Source organism: Rattus norvegicus, chromosome 1 (assembly GCF_021556685.1).
Source record: "Rattus norvegicus strain SHRSP/BbbUtx chromosome 1, alternate assembly SHRSP_T2T, whole genome shotgun sequence".
Classification (NCBI taxonomy): domain Eukaryota; kingdom Metazoa; phylum Chordata; class Mammalia; order Rodentia; family Muridae; genus Rattus; species Rattus norvegicus.
In genome coordinates, this window is record NC_141534.1 from 238,296,999 (window position 1) to 238,319,843 (window position 22,845).

The 22,845-nt window shown below is 37.3% G+C and overlaps 1 protein-coding gene across 13 annotated transcripts in view; it reads right to left on the reverse strand.

The window, feature by feature from the left end:
- Window positions 1-22,845, reverse strand: part of Rfx3 (regulatory factor X3) — a 260,295-nt gene that overhangs the window by 77,222 nt on the left and 160,228 nt on the right. For 8 of the 13 annotated variants that reach the window (NR_172644.1, XR_015632356.1, XR_015632352.1 and 5 more), the window contains 2 exon segments: window positions 1,434-1,615; window positions 8,237-8,311. Coding sequence is in view for 9 of the 13 variants with exons in the window: in NM_001395594.1 (NP_001382523.1) it covers window positions 1,434-1,615; window positions 8,237-8,311 (257 nt within the window). In the remaining 4 variants the exon portion in view is untranslated. 13 annotated transcript variants of the gene reach the window in all.

Consider the following 22,845-nt stretch of genomic DNA (forward strand, 5'->3'; position numbering starts at 1 on the left):
TAAAGATAGGTGGTCGTGGGTTGTGTAAGAAAGCTAGCTAAACAAGACCCTGTGAGTGAGGCACCAAGAAGCATCCCTCCATGGTCTTGCCTCCAGGTCCTTGTCTTTAGTTCCTGGTCCTGCCTTCTCTCAGTAATAGATTGAGAACACCAAGTACAAACCAACAAACCTTTTTCCTCTCCAAGTTGCTTTTAGTTACACTGTTTCATCACAGTAATAGAAGAGAAGCTAGAGGGTTGGGGATTTAGCTCAGTGGTAGAGCGCTTGCCTAGGAAGCGCAAGGCCCTGGGTTCAATCCCCAGCTCCGAAAAAAAGAACCAAAAAAAAAAAAAAAGACAGCTGTATTGTACTTGTATATAATAAACAAATAAATCTTTAAAAAAAAAAAGAAGAGAAGCTAGAACAAATGGGTATGCATTTCCCAAGTTAAACTGTGTTTTGTTATAGGGATCTTAGCCATGTACCTGAGAGTGAGTAAAGGCTACATTAGTCTTTTCTCTCTGACAAAATTTGCTTCTCCTTTCAGCATAAATGCTTACTGTTGTTAATTATTAGGATATAGCTTCTTTTCCAGGGACTTAAAGAAAAATCCCTGTACTGTAAATCTCTGAGGCTGTGATTCTAACTAATGTGCTATCACCCAATGTATAGAATGACAGCTCTAATTTAATGTTTTGTATATGATTCCCATATAACTTAGAAAAGTCAAAGAATTAATGTATTTCTACCTAACTGCTTAAAATATGAGTTATCAATTTGTAAAAACTCGTAGAAAACAGAAATGAAGCTTCAAGACTCTAAATTTTCTTTTCATCATGTTTGATTAGAAAAATCACTCACTGTTGGGAAGGAAAGAAACCCATAAGATGGCAAGTCCCTACCTCAGATACATGTTTTCTATAATGGAAGCATGCTACAGTTCACTCCCATATATGCCTGTCTTCACAATCAAGAACAAGAGAGACAATCGGAAAACTTAGAAGGCTACGAAGAGGTAAAATAGGACCACCAGAAAGAGCTTCAATATGTACACATTGTAACTTTACCGAATACTGTTAATTGGCCTCAGAGTCACAAAATAAAGTGGAAACTTCAGCCTTAACTTCTCCAAGTCAACAGTTTCCAGAAAAACAACTAAATATATTTTAAAGCAATAAGGAAATGCTTATTTTCCATTTACTATGCCTCTGTATACGTGCATTATTTGTTATATGCAAATCTTAAACAAGTTGGCCTTCTAACTTCTATGTAGTTTGAAAGTCAGTGTGGTAATAGCCACTGAATAATTTTCCTGTGGGCTTTATAAAGGGGGTTCATTCTATATTTTTCTCCTGACATCTTTTCTGTAATGAAGTACATTTTTGCTCACTCTCCAACACTGCTCTAATTTGAAACAGAGAGATGAACTAATTATGTTGACCATGAGTACTAACCTAGTGCCTAATCTCCTAGTTCGTAGCCCCATAAAAATGGACCTTATTAGTTTTCCGAAAGAGGCAGCGTTGACTGGGTCCAGCTTGTGCTCCTGACAGTGTCGAAGATAGTGGTTATACAGGGTGCTCCTTGGAAGGCTCACTCCTTCTGCTGTCTCGTAATTGTCCAACAGCCACTGGAGCTGTTAAGATAAGAGAGAATTCATGGAATTTGCCAAAATGTCGGCAAGGTACAGTATGTACAACTACTTGGGACTCTTCATTAACTCTTAGGATAAACTGTGATAATTCAGAAGCCGGGATAACTGACTTTCTAAGCTCTGGGAAATATCACACAGTTATCAGATATTATCTAATTTTTCCAGCATAAGTAGAGATATTAAATTTTCCCTACACTGACTATATTCCTGAGATATGTACTTTTTTTTGCAAAGAAATAAAATAACAGCATTCACTGGTCAAAATTCATAATATAAGCACATCACTTATAATTGTTATAGAACAAAACTAAGCCTTGCAACACGGCACCTATTTCATCTTTTACATTGATTTGTTACAATAAACAGTAGGCTTACTTGTATGAAGTAAGATTTTACTCATTGTTACAGAATTATAATCTTAAATAACATCTCAAATAACTATTAGATAATACAAAAACATTTCATCTACTGGGAAAAATTATATAAATAGGCAAAATTTAGTCATTCTTCCTCCCAAGAAGAACACTTGCTAGAGGTTACAAATAACTTTAAGATGATGAAAAGCACTATTTTCACAATCACCAATTTTCTACCTCAAAGTTGAAGTCTTTTTACCTCAAATTTTTGGAAGGCACACTACTCTGCTAAATACTAAATCATGTTTTCTTTGCCTATAGTTTACATGTTAAAGTTTTATATTATAGTTTCTTTAAAAATAATACTTAAATATAGAAATAAAGAAAAATCTCTGCTGGATGTCTATTATTAGATCTCAACTTACTCACTTACTTGCAAAAGAAATGAAATAAATATAAATGGTTTTCCTAAGGTTATATATTGTCTCAGTGTTGGGCGTGGTTTCTAACTCCTGTTTCCTAGTTACTCTAGACCAACAGGCCATCAAAGCAGCAAATGCCTCCTATTATTTGTCTCAACAATCTGTATGGCATTTATAAATGGTACAGTAAAGAGCAAACACTGACCCGAGACTGTAGTTAAATGTGAATTATGGAAGTAAAATAACCCAAAGATGAATGTGACAGTACATGTCCTCTGGGTATGTAGTCAAAGGCTAAAGGTGACAATGACCTGGGCATTCAAGTAAGTCAAAGGTTTTATTCTATTTTACCTGTCTAGCTTAAGATTTTTTTATTAAACTTTGAACCAGAACTTTCAAGGCTTTTATAACAATTTATCAAATTGTCTTGCTTGTTTTTTGAACTATGACAACTGAATTTCCCAGAGCATTTTAACTTCAGATATCCCCAAGTAATCATTAAATAGTGAAATATGTGTCATCAAACTTACAGTAGTACACCACAGTTCATGTAAGATTCTTGTAACAATACAGTTATGTCCCACTAAGGAAGACTTAGAGTTCCCTAAGGAATATATATCCATATAAATAAACATTAAAATACATGTTAATATTGTATCATATATAATTTAACACTAGAAAACACTAAAGAGATTACACAAAATTAGCTCTCCTTTTTACATTGACAGAAAAAATTAAAGTTCATAAAGAATTTTTCATAGCATTTACTTATAGCTTATATAAGTAAAACATTTTCCAGAGACACTCAAACATGAGTGTGTGCATTGAAAATAACACACAGAACAGGTTCTCTCTAAACACGTGTTTTATATGAAACATCAGAGTAAACTCACTCAGGCATTAAATAGTGGGCTTCTTTAGAGTATTTTCTTTTTTAAATTTCAAGAGTTTAAAATATAAAACAGAAGTAAGAAAGACAAAGACACAGCAATACCAACCTGATTCAAATTTCATCCATGTGCCTCAGAGATTGACAGGATATGAAAGCACTTCAAGTGGAATTCAAGTAGCCACTGTGAGCTGTACTATGAAAGTGTGCTAGTCTTTCACAGATGCTAGGTAGAGCAAGGCACAGTGAGCAAGCTCCCTTCTACTGGTATTCTTAACATGTTAAAACAGGAAGGGACACAGACCCTTCTTATCAAGGGTTAACAAAAAAAAGAACAAGTTCCTGAAAGGCTTTTTGTATAAAGTGAAAATATTTTTAGCAGTAGCAAATGATGTAACAAATTTCTCATACACACAATACACATTGTAGAACACATTTAAATTGAAAGTACTTAAGCTGTATGAGTGTGTGTGTATGTGTGTGTGTGTGTATGTCCCCATTAATGGGATAATAACATGATCAAGAAAGGGAAAAGAAGTAATTCTATGTATACTTTCCCTTGTTAATGAGCAGAGATATATTTATATAGAAAATCTTAGCTTGAGGGAAATTTCCCCTAGAAATGGAAGTTAATTTTAAAATGTGAACTTTACAACCAGAATATATAAATGAAAACACACCAATAAACAATTTTAATGTAATATAAACAAATGAAAATAATTACTTAGATATAGAAATGAAACTTTTAATACTACCGTAGTTGTGTACCTGTCTCTCCTTATAACATTTACTTACTATCTTTGTATATTGTTTATATTCCCCAAAATGTTTTATGTTTAAACTAGTTTGAAAATATTAATTTGATTAATAGGAATATACACAAATATGTGTACAGATGCACAGCATCCAGCTGTGGTTGGCTGGGGACTTGACAATAGCAAAACTAAATTTGTTCTGCCTCCACCTCATCAAAAGGAAGCACTTTAGTCCTTGCAGAAGCATGGTGAGCACGTGGAAAGAAAGAGGAGTCGATAGAAATAAAAGCCCTGGCAATGGAGGTGTCTGGTCTGCTGCCACGGGGTCCCGGCTGGGAAGACTGCCAACAACCACACCTTAAACTTACTAAGGAAGCAGTACACCATCTAAACTATGCCCCACAGACTTGGAACATTTCATCTACATTTTACACACTCGTGTCTAATTTTCTGATTTTGACACATGATGAAATTCTAAGTCAGATATTGAATCTAAAACATAGGATTACATAGGATTGCTTCATTATTAGAGGAACTAAGCAGCTGCATTTCTGTAAAATAATGTAAGAGATTATGCCAAATGCTACCTGCCCAAAGGAACCAAATAATTCTTAGAGAGTACATTGTTTTATGCAGTTTTCTTCTTAGTGAAATGTATTTGAACACTAGAATTCAATTCCGTGAAGATATAGTAGTTTAGAATAAAACCATCTGTTTCTCTTATTTTATTCTTTTAATAAACTATCTTATAAAGTGAGTACATTTACAATCTTGGGAAATACTTTAAAGATTGTAAGATATTATAGAAAATTTTAAACTTTCTCTTTAAACCTAATTATTGTAATAATGAACCAACATACTCTTATCCAAGGGCAGAAAGCCAGATAGCTGCATCTTTCAACCTTTGTATGGAATCTGTATTCATCAGAACACAGAAGATGGATGATTCTTATGTGTTCTAAAGGGAAACACTGATTGACAAATAAAAATAAATAAATAACGTATTGCCTAATTAACATCTAAATGCAACATTCCAGGTGGATTATTATCAATTAGGAATTACTTTAAGGTCATTGCACTGATGTTATACATTTTGACAGGCCTATAGTAACTTTTATTTACAAAACAACCATGACAGTGGTGGGCAAAGACTAAAAACCAAGATTTTACTTTAAGCTAAATATATTTCAGTAGCTTAAATTATAAGCATTATGAATTAATTGTCTGCTAGATTATGATGACTCCAAAAACATAAATGCCTAGGGGTTTCATATACTTTAAGAGGAATTAAAAGGAAACATATGCTTAAATGTGCTATGCAGAAGCTAGTAACAGTTTAACAACAATTCTAGGCTTAAGTTTACCATGTAAACTATCCTAAATTGGCTATGCTATAAACACTAAATGAAAATGTATTTATAATTACAGCTGACAGAACAGGACAAGTTTAAGACTGCAACTAAAAGGATTAGATATGCTTTGGACTCAGGGAGATCTATAAAATTTATTAACAGCATCTTTACACATAAAATTTAAACAAAAGTATTATATCAAAAATTTTTTATAAAACTAAAGTAAAGCACATTCTAAAATGTAAAAAGATGAGTGATATCACTTTGGGGTACAACTTTTTAAAGGATTAGGTTGAAAGAAAAAAATTTTAATCTTAAGGATATGTGTGGAAAACTATAAGGGGACCCACATATTCTTCATTTAGTTAGAAAGCCACGAGACAGAACTCTACCAGTACATACATACTGGCTGAAGAAGATTTGGGGACAAAAAGAGAAGCTAATACATTGTATGTATGAATTCAAAATAGGCATACAGGTGACTGGGAAGGAACTCTACAACAATAAAATAACGTCTAGCTGCCCTTACATGCGTGTACTCTGCATATATTTAGTATGTATCTACTATGTACCAGCACTGTTGTATGCAAGAGAACTGTGTTAGAAGACAAATCATAAAAATCTTTACTTTTTTTTTAGCTTTAACTAGCCAATACATATTTACTGGTTGTCTGTGATGCTGACAGGAAGCCACTGGGTTAACAGTATACACAGACTAAAGCAGAAAGACACACACTGAGTAGCATTTTGTTCCAGCTGCTGGGGAAACCCAGTGAAAGTCCAGACACCATTCACATCTGAAGGAAAAGACAATGGAAACATTTTCTGCATGCCAGGAGGAACTAAGTCAGTGGGCATCAGGAAAACCATGATCCTGTGGCTTCCACTCACAAAAGTGCGCTCTAAAGCAGTTCTGAACAACCGAGACTACTTCAGAGATGTAGTGAAGCAAGTGTGTCCAACAGGAGCGGCCTTTGTGCCCACTCTTCCTGCAGACAGCAAGCAAGCCTGCACATGCAAGACTTGCTAGACTGTGCAATAAGAACGCAAATCCAGGGAAAACACATAGTTGTGTTGTTTGAGCAGCTTCATTCACGGTCAGTGACAAAGAACATTACCTCACAGATTCTAACTAAAGAAAATAATTTTAAATCACTCAATATATTTCAAAAGTTTTAAACAAATAGAAATATTTTAAAAACATGTTATATACCTACATTATTGTTTATGAAGCATCAATAAAGTTGGGTAACTGAAGTTAAATTTAAACAAAATATTATGATATATTTCATATCTCCAAAGTGAAATAAGAATTGACTTTCAGAGTCAATTTAGAAAACTGAAAATTTCAAAAGAGCAACTAGAAATTTCTATTTATTTTTAGAAATACTTATATGACTGCACATTTCTGGTTGGAAGTGATAAGCATTTTCACTTGCTATTTTCAATATACAAACTGGCAAATTCATCCTAATACCATATGGTAAACTAGCCTTTAACCCCACCAGAGATTCATTCCAATAAGCAGAATATACTTAAGAACAAAGTCTGGAAAAGAGTATTCAAATCATTTTTAAAAAGACGTAACAATTATATCTATATATCTATATCTATATCCTTATTTTAAAATTTCTATCTGTAATTTTTACTATAGTCATAGTCCTTCTATGAACTGGCTAACATGTTTTGTTTGCCAAGATGCTTCTGTTGAAAAGGAAATGAATCAAAACACCTCCTCCAAAACTCAGCATTAGAACATCAGAAGGAAGTGATACTTTGGAATACAGATCTGAAACAGTTCAAAGCTCATTTTCTTTCTTTCTTTTTTTTTTAACAGAAAACCACAGTAAAATATTTTCTATAAACTCTATGATTGCTAAAAGTACTACAGCTATTTCAGTGATCTTACTTTTAAACTTTTTAGTCATAAAAATATTAAGAAAATTAAGAAATGACAATAAATTATCCCTAAATTAAAAACAATTAGGAAGGAAATGTCTAATTCTTGCTCAAATGTTATGAATGCCACCCTAGGAGCTATATCCACAACACTTAAGGCATGTGTCCATTCGTTTCCTCATGTTTCAGAAATTACCTTCTAAAAACAACGCCCTTGTATTGTTTTTTCATTATTTCCTCAAATTTGAACAGAGGATGACAGTGTTTATTTCACAACACTTACCAGTGTTATAGTGACGCTGTACCCGGGAACAGCCAGAACGTCAAGAGGCAGCAAGACCACTCTGCTTGCCTCGGGTATGAGCAAGTCACGACTTACATACAACGTTCCTTTTGGCCCATTTTCCTTTTCCTTCATTGTTTAGGCCATTGAGTTCATCCACGACTGTGACCTTCCTACTTTACACTCTTACCAGTACATGCATTTGGAATAGTTTACCACTGCTTTTGGCATTAGTGGCCACTTATCCATTTAAGGACTAATCAGTCACATAGTAGATGTGGTTGGTTTTGCGTAAAGATGTGGACTGCAAAATTTTGCTTTAGATGAAATAAATCTGTGGCTAACAAAATCTTTAAATGTTTAAAATTACTATTAACTACATTTTAGAAATAAATAGGGTCTTGTCATTAATTTTAAATTTTGTATATTCAGATAGGAAGTACAAACACCCGGTAAAGCAGCACACTGGGTCTGTTTTGAGATACCCCACTGTGTAAAACACACATTAAATAATTAGAGTCTGAAGAGGCTTGAGAAAAGAAGGTTAAGAAGCAAAATAAATAAGTAAATAAATAAAACAAGCACTTAGAGGCAAGCAACACATGCAGAACAAGCGAGAGATTAGTGTACATGAAGAGGCAACTTACATGGCTGTTGAGAAGAGAGCTTCTGTGAGTGGACAGACCGTCAGACTTTTGCAGCGTCTCAATCGCCATTTCAATCTGATAATAAACGTCATTAAAAAAAGGGCTCAAGACAAGATAGTAATAAAAGGCTGACCAGAGAATTTTTGATCGATTCTTAAAGTCTAATTCATTCTTCAATGATGGCTAATGAATAGCTATCACTAAATGTGTTTCCCCCCAGCTTTTCCATCCCTAGAGTATGAAATATAATATGCACATTAATAATAAGCTCAATTACAAAAGTAATCCTTTCTAAACACTCTGTAATTATCATCAGTATGGAGACCCAAGGATCAAGAACCCGGGCAGACTGTTCTAGTTATAGTAAACTATTTGGGGTTTAGTTGCATGGTTCAAGATGTGGGATATTAGCCCCTCTCTATATAGTCTCATACCTAAAGCATGCATAACATTTGTCCTATGCTGCCACAAAATAAAAATCATAAATCAGTCTGAATTTAATATGCATTAGTATTTTAATGCAAGTTACAAATACTCTAGAGGCTAGTAACTCTACACACCCTTCTTTTACTCTAGCAGTAAAATTTGGAAGGGAAAGGTCAGTTGGGTGAGCATTTAGACGTGACTATCGTCTCTATTATATTTTAGGACATGATGATGAAGCAGAAATATTAGAAATAACAGCAGAAAAAGGAGTGGAAGAGAAAATAACTCAGAGCCAACAAAAAATGGACAAGAACAGAATCAGTTATATTCAGTGTACTCCCAGTATACCAGGGGCAGTCACAAAATCAATCTTAAGCAAAAGCTTCCAGTGACAAACCCAAGGCACTCCGGATGGCCTCACATCTAAGACAGCGGTCCTGCTCACAGCACTATGACAGACACATACTATCAAGACAGGGAATAAAAAGTATGCATTTGGAAACATGTATAGTAAAATACTAGCTAATTCAAACCGTCATTATGCAATTTGAGAAAATTAATTTCATTGTTTTTAACACTATGAACATATCAACAATTCATTGTAAGCAGTTATCAATTTATATCAAATGGTACAATGATTTATTCTATAGTTAGCTGTTTTTGAGATCATAAAACCAGGCAAAGTGCTTTTTAAATCATTCTCTCCACAAGTTGAGGTGCTAACTGTATATTAAACTTGAAAACAAACAGAAGAAAGTGATATTGTTTATATTAAAAAATTCACATTTTAGACTATACAATGTAACTTAAGGAGTGATATGAACACCCATCTTTTAAATTTTATTTTTATTCTATGTGCGTTGGTGTCAGATCCTGGAGTTTCAGACGGTTGTGAGCGGCCTCATATGTGCGGGGACTGAGCGTGAGTCCTCTGTTAGGGCAGTGAGTGTTCATCACTGCTGAGTCATGTCTGCTGCCCTGGTTTAAATCTCTTCGAAAGGGATCATAAAGCACTCTTGACAGCATAAGACAGCTGAAATCGTTCATGTGGTAACGAAGCATTTCTAAGAAGATTTTGCTCAAATGCTTCATTTGCTAAAATGCCCACAATTTTTTTTAAGTTTGAAGGTAGAAATTTGAACTGAGATTTCATTTTAATAAATAAATACAAGATGAGCCATAACTTGTGACTTTATAGGTTTAAATGAAAGGCAAAAATTATCAGAATTATAACACCTGAATTCCTGTCACTATGGGTTTGAGAGGCAGTGGTGTTAAGTGAGATCAGCCAGCACTTGGCTTCCTTAGGGATCAATTTCTTTTGCTAAAGTTGCTGCTGTGGTGGGGTCAGATTCCCTGCAAGGCCAGGTCATCAGGAAAAGAACCAACCCACCGTGGATACTTTCTGGTTTTATCTTATGTCTTTGTATGCTGAAGATTGCTTCCAGACCTTCTACTGGGCTATATATCGTCCCCTTGAGCCAGCAGAGGAACCAGTAGCAAGGAGCTCTGGGAAAGGTGGCAAAATGGCAAGGAAACAGATCCAGCTGCACCACCAGGACAGAAAAACTGACTAGGAGGAGCTGGTCTTCTATAACTTATCCCTACCAGATAACAATTTCTGAGAATATGGTCAAAACTATGAACCCTGTACTCAGACAAAATATATTTAAGAAGAGTTATAAACTTGTACAGATTTTCCCATCTTTCACATTTTCCCTGAAATTAAAATTCGTACTAAACAGAAGTAAGCATTCCCCAGTGAAAACACAAGGAAAATGTGTGCTAGGGAGCAGGAGCCCAAGTGAGTCAGGAAGCAAAAAAGCAGAGGGTGAGCTCAGATTAGGGAAAGGAAAATGAAGGCAGCACGTCCAGTATAGAAACCTGAACCGTTCACTGAGAGGGAGAATCTTTTTTTTTTTTGGGGGGGCGTAAAAAGCATTTATTACTAGGAACAAAAAGGACACAGCACAAATAACTGTGGAAGGATCGGACTAACAATGTGGTAAGCAAGGAAGATAAATTTAGAGTTGCAAAAGTTTCATCAGTTTTAAAAAGTGGTCTAAGGGAAAGAGGAAGGGAGTATGGTGGGGGAGATAAATGTGGCCTCGTGCAGTGAAATAAATATTAATCTGCTCCAGCGGTACTGACGAGATCAACCATTCCACTTGAAGTGCCACTGATATTGCTCAGATGCTAAAAACCCATAAAGAATCAACAGGCCATATTCTATGAGTTCTCAAGTTTGCTGTGCCACTAGCTTGGGTAATCAAATCTTTGATTTCAGTTCCTCTAACACACACCTCATCCCTTTCCTCAGACCTGGAAAACAGATAAACCACCTTGTTTCCTTTTTAATCAAAGTGAATATTGACTATTAACTTGATTCTAATAAGAAGCACCCAGGAGAGTAAAGTACACCTCTAGGGGGTATCAGTGAGGCTTACAGAGGAACTGTGAGGGAAGACTCACTCTAAATGTGATGGGTATTCTGCTGGTTGGGAGATCAAGTTAGAAAAAAAGAAGAAAAGAGAGGAAGCTTCTATGGGAACAGGCAGTCTCCTCTGTCTTTCACCTGTTCCTAGAAGGGAGACGACTAAAGCAGGCTATTGCACACATGACTGCAATGCCTGCACTCACACAGAAGGCAGGCACGGGACTCCTGTGGTGTCAGGAGTTGAAACCTGAGGATTACTGGGTGTGCTGGCTGCCAGGTTGACATCAATGAGAAACCTTTTCAAAGGAATAAAATGGAGAATGATAGAGAAGGATACCTGATTACATTTTCTGACCTTGTGGAAACAAAAGCCAGCCACACTTGAAAACACGTATGTGCGTATATCATACATATAAACCAACACAAATACACACTGACAACAATAACAAAAATGAAACACACACACACACACACACACACACACACACACACACACACCCCTATACACACACACACAAATTAAAAGAGGCTACATGTTTTTCATCTGGAAAATATGATACCCAGAGGGCATCTGAGGAATTGACAGGACCACACTCATTCTAAGGCACAACAGTAAGGAAGTTTCAATATATTTGAAACACTTGAGAAGACAACTCCAGTGGCTCCTGCTCCATGTGACTGCCTAGGAAAAAATTTTCAGTTTGTATTCAATCGTCTGAGCACTCAGAAGCTACTAGGGCCATAGTGCAAGAGACCTAAGCTGGTGTCAGACCTCGATGCTGTCCACATGACACAAGTCTTGCAGACATACAGAATATAACAGTTCCAAGGTCATGAATGATTCTATTCGATTTCAATGGCAGGCCTGGGAATCCAACAAATGTTTCTCAGGGTCAGAATCTCTATAGGTAGTTCCTAAGAGGACAAACTTTGGAGACGCCTGAGAGGATGTTATTCTTTAGGAACATGGGATGTCTGTGGAGGAAAGCTGCAGACAATACATAGGGTCAAAAGAAAGAAAAGAAAAGGGGAAGAGAAAGAAAAAGGACAAGGAGCACGGCTGTAGCTGTAGGGCAGGTCTACCCCAGTGCTTTGGAGCTTACACCACCATACAAATGTGAAAGGTGAGAGACAATGGGGGCACAGGACTCAAGGCTTGCTGTGCTGGTTTCAGAACTGTTTTAGTCCTGACCCTCTTTCCTGCGCTCTAATTCTTTTGTGCAGCTGCACACAGGGAAGGGAACAGAACACCTTCAGACACTGGAGCCAGCTCATAGCAAAGACCTGGCCTTCAGTCTCAGAACGTAAACCTGGACTTGGAACTACTGACTTTACAGACTTTGGTGTTTAGATCAGACGCACGTCACGCTGAGAGGTAGTCGTGGGCTTTCGGGGAGCAGGGGCAGAATGCGATAATTTAAATATGAACTGTTCCCAGAGGTCCATGTTTGGAATTCTTGGTTCTCTTTGTCCTCTCCTTTCAAGTATTTGTCACAGTAACAAAAATGTTACCTATATAGTCACAAACGTTCTAAAAATGACCATGTGACAAAGAGTACACCTACATTTGGTTCTTTAATTCAAGAAAAAATGTGCATCAATTTTGTAAGGTAGAAAATACATTTAAAAATATATCAAATATGTAAATGTTATAGTAGCCTAAAACAGTAAGAGAATTTTCCTCATTTTCTTAGGAATTGGGATTTGAAAATCAGAGGCAGCAAGTGGGATAAGGTATTTTCCACCCAGAAGGAATGATAATAAATTCAGCATTGCTTCTACAAAGATTCAGCAACACCTCAAGGAAGAACTTGAAGTGGACATGGAGGGACCTGGGTGGGAAAGGGGACAGGGAAAGAAGAGGGGACCATGATCAGGTATTGTGGGGTGGGACAGGACTGAAGCTGTGAGGACCAGCAGAAAGAACAGAAAGACATCAGGAGGGAGGAGGTGGGACCCTCCAGAATGTACCAGAGACCTGGGAAGTGACAGACTCTCAGGGTTCAAAGGGAGGGACCTTAGATGAAAGACCCTACAGTGTGGAGAGGGAACTTGTGGAGCCTACCTCCAGTAGAAAGACAAGGCATCAAGTGAAGGGGGGGGTTGCCATCCCACAGTCAAAAGCTCTCACCCATAATTGTTCCTGTGTGAAAGAAATGCAGGGATGGAAATGGAGAAGAGCCTGAGGTAAAGGAGGTCCAGCCACAGGCCCAAATTGGGATCCAGCTCAATGGAAGGCTCCAAGGCCTGACACCATTACTGATGCTATGGTATGCTTATAAATGGGAGCCTATCATGACGGCCCTCCGAAAGGCCCAACAAGCAGTTGAAAGAGTCAGATGCAGATATTTACACCCAATCAATGAGCAGAAGCTGCTGACCCCCTCTGACTGAATTAGGGGAAAGCTGGAGGAAGCTGAGGAGGAGGGTGACCCTGTAGGAGGACCAGCAGTCTCAACTAACCTGGACCGCTGAGATCTCTCAGACACTGAGTCACCAATCAGGCACCATACACCAGCTGATATGAGGCCCCCAACACATGTACAGCAGAGGACTGCAGGGTCTGGGTTCAGTCAGAGAAGATGCACCTAACACTCAAGAGATTGGAGGCTCCAGGGAATGGGGAGAGTTGGTGGGGTGGGGAGTGGGGACATCCTCGTGGAGACAGGGGAAGGAGGTATGAAATGTGGAACAGTCAGAGGGTGGACCGGGAAGGGTATAAAATCTGTACTGTAATAAAAAAGATTAAATAAAATTTTAAAAAAAGAAATAAGAAATAAGAGAAATAGCATGGTAATAAACACAAAGCCCAAAGCTCAGGCAGAAAACATTTTCATCACCCAAATATGCACCTTCCCAGAGACATGAAAAAGGTGGCAGTCTCCAAGCAGGGAGACCTATACTATGTTAATCTCCCCTCCCCCCACGAACAACTACAATGACCACCACTAAAAACAACAAGAAAATCAACATCCCAAAAGGAACCAGAAAAGAGGACCAGAGTGGAGAGAAAAGAGGCAAAGAATGCTAGGATGTTAAACTCTATTTTATTCTTTGCTCATACTCAAAAAGAGATCAGTAATGTATTTTCTAAAAGAGTGCACAGTGTCAGTGAAATAGAAGTAACATTTCACTGTTACTATTCTCTCCTTTAATTATCACTCTTGCACCTTCTAACAAAGAAGAATGCATCTAAGGGGATGGCTTTTTATTTTGCTGAGCTGCTACCTACCTAAATGCTCTATTCAGTGGTAGAGAAGGTTAGAGGAGATTAGAATCCATTGAGAATACTGGAGGCAAACGCTCATTTGCAGAATAGATGGATAGACAAAATAGGGTGTTACACAGAGTCTTCGGTTCCTTCTCTACGTCTTCAGTGAAATGGGGCTGGAAAGCTGGCTCAGCAGTTAAGGGCACAACATGCTCTCCCTGAACATCAGAGTTCGGGTCCTAGCACCCACACCAGGCAGCTCGTGACCACCCATAACTCTATTTCCCAGGGATCAGATGCCTTCTCTGACATTGATGGGCATGATGCACACACATGGTACATAGATATATATGCAAGCAAAATACTCAAATACACAAAATTAAATAAATAACTCTAAAAACATATTCTGGGAAGTCTCCTCAAACTAGGGAAGCTAGAGCACAGTGCTCATTTGGGAGGATTTATAATGCCAAAGAAGTATCTATTTGACAACAAGAATGAAGAGACTGTGTTTCATATAATTGACATGGGAAGGAGGACCTCCGACATGTGTTCACATACACATTCATATACACCTATGTAAATGTGATAACATGTACATAAACAACTATACAATTATATCATCTTATTTATGATTACCTTGATCCTTAAATGGATTTTCAGCTTTTTTTTCTCATTTGATTTCCATTACCACCTCATACAATAGAATAGGCATGCTTTCATATAAGACAGGCATGTTTCCATGGACTATGTCTACTTGTATACAGGAAAAGTGAGGCTTTCTGGGACTGAAGGACTACTGAGATGGCAAGGGCACTGAGTTAGACTGGAACCCAAAATTTATCACTTTAAGTTCAACATCATTTTCTTTATATTCTGTGAAGGTTTGTGTTGACTGTCAATTTGACACGAACTAGAAGGAACTAGAAGATAAGCCTCTGGGAATGACTATAGGGAGAAAGGTATACAGGTTAGGTGAGTCCCTGGGCATGCCTTTGAGGGATCATCTAGATCAGATAATGGAGGTTAGTAAACTCTGTAACCAAGAGGAGCACCACCAGGGGCTGGAATAATGGACTGAGGAAAAGTGAGAGCAGGTTCAGCCTGAGTGCTCACCTCCCTGTGCCACCTGGCTATGGGTGCCACGTGATCAGCTCCCGCAAGCTCCCCCACAGTAACTTTCCTGGCATCATGGACTGTGACTAGAAACAAAGCCTTCCTTTCTTACACTGCTTTTTGAGTACTCAAATGCTCTAAGTAGAGCTTTACATGCTATTCTAATGGGAACTGGAAGATAAGAATGCTTAAAAGAGAAAGATGGACAGGAGGAGAGACAGCTCCATAGTGAAGAGCACTGGCTGCTCTTCCAGAGGGCCTGGGTTCAGTTCCCAGTACCCACACAGCAGCTCACAACTGTGTGTAACTACAGTTTTAGGTTCTGACACCATCATGCAGATATACATGCAGGCAAAACACCAATGCCCTTAAAATAAAATTAAATAAGTTTTAAAAAGAATACTTAAGAGAGACAGGAAAAGGAGAGCCCTGGATCATTAGGTTTCAGAGGGGGAAGAAAGACTTTATTGATAACTAGACAAGAGGACATTAAAGTTATATGCTAGAGAAGAATCTGACTTTATTCTGCTTTAATACAGAAAATTTAAGCAAGGCTAAATTTAAAATTAATGGCTAACTCATTTATTGTAAGAAATTTTAAGTCAGGATAGCATTCAGTTTGCAGCATGGTTTTCACCATACTTTTCTATGTGGATGGTGACAAAGGCTGAGAATTTAAGAGTGTATCCTGGGTTGGGGATTTAGCTCAGTGGTAGAGCGCTTGCCTAGTAAGCGCAAGGCCTGGGTTCGGTCCCCAGCTCTGAAAAAAAGAAAAAAGAAAAAAGAAAAGAGAAAAAAGAAAAAAAAGAGTGTATCCTGTGCTTTCATAGGACCTAAGTTCTCAGATAAAACTTGCACTCATGGGCACACCATACTCCTTCACACATACAGAGGCACACACACACCCCCATACACAGATACACACATGCACATAATCATCCACATGACAGTGGCTTTTCTGGCATGAAAGATGTAAGACTGAGGGAATCATCAAGTCCTTTACCACTGTTCCAGAGATCTACTGATTAGGGAATGAATGGCAGGGTCAGACTCCCTTTAGAGATGCTACAAAAGAGCATTTAAGTACAGAGGCAGATGATCATAGCCAACCATTGGACTGAGAATGGGTTCCTCAATGGAGGAGTTAAAGAAAGGACTGAGGTAGCTGAGGGGGTTTGTGACCCCATAGGAAGAACAACAACATCAACCAACCAAACCCCAGAGCTTCCAGGGACTAAACCACCAACCAAAGAGTACACATGGAGCAACCCTCATGTAGGATAGGATGGCCTTGTCAGGCATCAAAGGGAGAAGAGGCCCTTGGTCCTGTGAAGGCTTGATGCCCCAGTGTAGGGGAATACCAGGATGGGGAGGCGAGAGGCAGTGGGTAGGTGGGGGAGCACCTTCATAGAAGCAGGGGGAGGGGGATGGGAGAGGGGGTTTCCGGAGAGGAAACTGGGAAAGGGGATAACATTCGAAATGTAAATAAAGAAAATATCCAATAAAAGAAAAGAAAAAGTAAGGTTGTGAAAGTGGAGCTTAGGTTGCAGTGGAGAACCAGAACACTGGCGGTGCGGGAAACATGGAATGTCTGCCTAGCAGCATGGCTATGTATTTAGCAAAATTAGTCAGAGCAGGAGTTACGCACAGTTCACTACACACAGTATAGGTATCACTTGGAGGAGTTTGGGTTTCCATCATGTGTATGCACATTGACACAAAGACAGGCATATATGAATGTATTCTGATATGCACTTAAAAACAAAGTCCTAGGTATCAATGTAAAGGCTTGTCTCATGAGATGTGAAAAGTTTCAAATGCCTTACCCCAAGTAGTTAAACCATCAGAAGATGAGGGCAAGTAGAGGAGTCTTTTCCTCCCAGAGGCCTGAGAGATGCACGAAGAACTGCCGCCTTCTTACCCAGGAAGCTAAGGCGCTGCTCTGAAAACTCCACCTTTAGGCAAAGTGCTGACCAACATGAAATGGTGATACAACACCCAGAAGAAGCTCACTGAGAGACTCAAACCAAGCTGTTGATTTAACTCTTCAAACACGAAGACGTCCAGAAACACATCTAGCCATCTTACTTTACATCTTAGTTCAGAAAAGAACGAGGGCTGACATGCCGACGGCTACAGGTAAGCAGTTAGAACAAACAGGTTTTAGGGCTTAAAGTACTGTAAGCTATGAAATCTTTCACACTCTAATTCATTGACAGTTTTATGAATTTACAGAACTTTTAAAATTTATGAACACATGTTTAAGCCGTGTTGTGATTTTATTTTATTAACTGAAGTTCTCCTGAAAGTATTTAGGAGAAAAAGAATAAAACGTGTGATCAGAAATGCATATTAATCAGGAGTGTTCTGATAACAGTTGTTTAATTTGCTGAAATCAAAGCATTGTCTTGGTCTGGTGTCCTGTGATTACTCTGTGACCTTATTGCTTCCCCATCTATGAGGCTAATCAAACCAGTCTATGATGATCCATCCACTAGAGAAGCCAGGGGCTAGAATTATCCTTTAGGACTTTGCTGAATTAGCAGTTAAGTGTTGGGGCTTAAGATCAAGCTTATGTTTGCAAATGGTCCTAGCCTTTTCCAGTTTATTTTGAGTACTAACAACAACTTCACCATTGTATGCAGTCTGTATAATCACTGCAATATCAGTAATTACTATAATTTGTTAGAACTGCCAATCCTGGGCCTCTTGCCTACAGTCACTAAGTCACAGCTCTGGGAATGGGGTCCAGAGTTGCTCTGCAGAGTATGTACTAGGAACACTGCACTCAAATGCAATCGAAGGGTTTTCCCTCCTGTTAGTTAGCCAGCGTTAGACTGTTGTTACTACTGAAGCAGTGTGAGCAGGCAAGTGCTGTTTGGAGAGACCTGGACATCTAAGTATTATTTGGTTTGTGCTTTCCTGTTTTAGGTAACTTTGAACTTAACATTGGCAAAACTACTAGAAGACAACCATAGTTTTGGTGACTCAAAAATTAATCAAATAAAAATTTTTAAAGTTTAATATTGTAATTTAAAAGTGATACAATGAGTGAGGGGGATGGGGAGACAGAAGGATAAAACTAACCAAAATACTTTTAAACATGCAGTCTGGGGTATTAAGTATGGATTTCCACTCTCGTCTGAGAGAATAGCCTTCAGAAATGGTGCTAGTTCCATTGACATAGTCTATGAGAACCCAGCTCCAGTTCATTAAGATGATCGATGAAGACAGCAGCAGAAGAAAATAATTGAGAAGCTAGTAGGATTGTTCAGCGACAGAGCACAGTTTAGCATGCACATGATCCTCCGTACAATGCCCAAAAAACATACACACTCACACGCACAAGCGCACACAGTGTTTCTGTGAAATGTTACAAATTTTGAAGAAGAGATAATTCACACTCATACATGAAAACAAAAACAAAACAGTTACTGTCAACTCAAAGTCCTGGTTTGGAATAGTTTTGAATTTTTAATTGAATTTAGACCTCATTTTCATTCTCAAAACTTCCAACAGTCTAATTGAAAAAGACTACCTGAAACTTGGGATCAAGGTTTAATTTCAATCTTAATTCCTAAGAGCATTTTTTAACTATATTCATAAAAAGTGGTAAGAATTTATTGTTTTAAACTGTAAATTACAACTTTTCTCCCACTATATTTTCTATCACTGCCTACATTTTAATCTATTAATGTCAGAGTTTAAAGCTACCTTACTAAATCTCTCAGCCCGGTTTCATTTGATTCTCTGTAATTGTCTGATACAGATACTGTACTAGACACAGTCACATCATCTCATATACTGATTTTTAAGGTTCCCTTTCATTTTTATATTTTTGTTTCAGGCTCTTGCTTAATTTCTCTTTCCTATATTTTTGAGAACACATTAACAACAACAACAACAACAACAACAACAACAACAACAACAGCCCCAAACCTTGTTCTATGTGGCAGCATAAGTGTGTAAATTTAGCATCCAGGGCCCTGAAGGCAGAGTATCCGTAGTCTGAGCTTGGCTACACCAAAAATATTTGTCTACAAATACTGAGTGGCATGATCTTATCTCTTTCTTATAAGTCAAATGGAAAGCTCATTAAATTTATACCAAAAATTGAAATGAGTATGTAAAATTCTTTATAACATCGATGGCTACATTACAAACCATCTATCCTATGAAATTTACTACAGTTAGAGCTGAACCTTAGCTATATAGGCAAAATAGAACACAACGAAGAAGCTACGTCTATGGACAGTGAACACAATTGTAGCTTTGCACACAGCAACTCGGTCACAGTCTCCTGCTGCGGACACTCAGCCTGTGAACACGGTACATGAGAAAATCCCACTCACAACACAACTGCTAACTGTTTGACCCATGTGCTGCATCTCCCCATTAAACTGGGGAGAAGTGCTAAGCCTTGTGGATCTAATGGTGACTTAGCTAGAATACAGTGTGTTTTAATATATCATTCTTTAGCTATAAACCAACTACTTATGAAAGACACATTAAGTTAGTGATATCCCCTTCAAAGTTTTATAGTACTTTCAACTAGTAAATTTGAAGTTTGCTTTGTAAACCTAAGGAAAATCAAGCCCAAAACAATACAAGCAGATATCAGAGATACAATGTATTTTTCCATTTGTAAGCTTTAATATATCTTCAGTTTCTATAAGTAAAATGAAGCTATTTCTGGAACACTATGCCTCTGAAATCTGCACCAATATAAACTATCCCCCCCCCAAATACTAGTCATTGCTATAAATTCCTGTCTCAATTCAGGAAAATTCTGTCTGCATAGAAGACTGAAGGCACACCATTCTGTTTGTCTTAAACTTCTGGTTTATCAATATTCATGGGAATGAAATGTCCTGAACCTTAAATGTGAAATTATTGCCTCTAGTTCTCATCTGCTTGAGGCTGGAGTGCTGTAATGACTGACGGCTGAATGGAATATGGTACAGAAATGAGAACTGCAGGCCAGTCAAGTCCCACTTTATTAAGTACTTTAAAAACAAGGTTCCAGAACCTTCAGTCAATTTATGATTTTGTGCTAAAAGCAGAAGGTTCCTAGTATTCTGTGAAAGTTTCACTTGAGGGCTCAGTTTGGTCTTAACAAAAAATGCTAAAATCATGTGTGCTTTTGCTCATATAAGTACTGTTTTCTTAAACACTTATGCTAAGATCATGTATTGTTTTCTTAAACACTTATGCTAGTTGGAACACTAAATCATTTTGATATAAGAAAAATTCTGACATTTATGTTTATATATATTCCCAACTATAAATTATTTCCCCCCAGCTTAGCTTTACATAAACAAAGCAATCCCAATGTTATATGACTACATTGTTTATAGACTACATGATGATGGCCCAAAGACCACCATTAAATATCTTCCTATAGGCAAGAGAGATAGACCAAATGATTATGTTTAATGTAACTATTTTCATAAATGAGAAAGGTCAACCATATACTGATACGAAAAGGTCCTTATCAGAGGCAAAAGTCACTGTTAGAGGCAAAAAAGAAATTATTTTTATTATAATTTATGTGAAAAATTGATCAATTATTCTGCTTGTAAATGTATTGAGATATTTCTAGAATGAGACTTAAAGACTTGGTGTCACTGAGTGCTTCTGAGTAGACAAAGAGGTTGGAGGTGAGAGGCAGTCATAGCATGCTGTAATTTGACCTTTTCAGTGTACAATCTGAATAATTCATATAAAAATTAACTGAAAATTTGAAGGAGGAAGATTTTCTGAGTTCAAAATACTTATTTAGAAAGTGCATACCTTACACTTAAAGCCCAGGGGGAAAAGAGCATCTACAATTATGAAATGAACACTTAGATTTTCTAAATTATTTAAATTAATTAAATTTTATTCATGTAGTAGAAGATAGCCACTGAAGTTTCCTCCAAATAGTTAAGGTATACTATATTTTACATTAACTTTAAGAGATATATAATGTTACATTCAACATATTTTCCTCATGCCTTTTGACAAAAGCTAATTTTGCCAAAACCTTATAAACGTATATAAATGTTATTAAATATAAATCCTAAAATTTAATATCACAGACTTAAAATGCCTAATGGAATAGTATCTAGTTATGAAGAACAAAAGCACTACTGATTATAAAGTACAAATGACTTAACAAAGGAATGATTAAGTTTCCTAAAACATACTGCTTTTTACTGTTTGGAAATATGATATAAATATGCTTTGATGGGCACAAAAATATTGCGTTGACAAGTTTTTGTTCTACATATAAAAGTTATTTCACTTTCACAGTTCAAAATTCTATAAATGAAGATGCTACCTAAACATAAAAACATAAAAACAAGAATTTCAAATAAAATGAAGAAAAAATAGTGATACAGTCAGAAGGCAGGAGTGTGGTAAGTCCAGACTCATGACAATGACCAACACTCAAATCTTAAGGTCTATGAAATAGTAACTGCTGATTACTAATTTAAATTGAATAAAAATTAAAATACTATTCATGTTGCAACTTAGCTGGACCCCAACAAAACTGTTAATATTTTTTAAAAGTCTTAGTGTCAGTAGAAAATGTCCTTTATATATGTGTTTTTATAAGAGTATCTATGTGCATAAAGATACATACATATATAATTTGTAAGAACATGGGCTTTTATTGACCACATGACACAATAATTAAAAGGAACAGTAGTATTTTCGACAAACAGCAATACTGATAGTTTGTACCATAATATAATATAAAATTCATTATCATTATCACGAGCCAAATAGGAACTATTAAATCACCTTATAATGCTTTTTTCCATCTAAAGTTATAAAGCAAAAGTAATTATACTTGAAATAAAAATTCTACTAATAAGCCAGAGATGACTGTTGCAGAGCAGAAATGATTGCAGTGACAGTTTTCAGTTGGGCAGCCAAGTATCCCAAGAGATTGTCTTTATTTCCAACCATCATCCTCATTCATTACCATGCCAGAGGAAGCTATCTGTGCATTAAACTTTTCCTAGAGTGTGGTGCTATTCCTAATAATTTTAAGTGAGAGCATTTCCATATCGATACAAGGGCATTGTGAAAACGCACCATCAATGAAGGTGAGCTGAGTGCTGTGGACCAAGGAGGGACACTGCTAGCAAGTGAGTAAAGGGGTCCAGCCGGCTTCCCAGGTATCTTAAATGTCGCCTGGCTTCACAGCCTGTGCTTGCGGCTCTGCTGTTGGGTATGGGCACCGTTGACCATAGTTGTTCCTTGTTTTCCATGATGCTTCTCAGATACCAGATGTCCTTATCTAAAGATATGTTAATAGTTGTATAGAGTCTACAAGAACACTCTGCATACTTTCTTTTTAAAAAAAGTAAAAAAGAGCTAAGTATGTGTGTGCGTGTGTGCGTGCCCGTGTGGAAGTAAGAGTGCGAC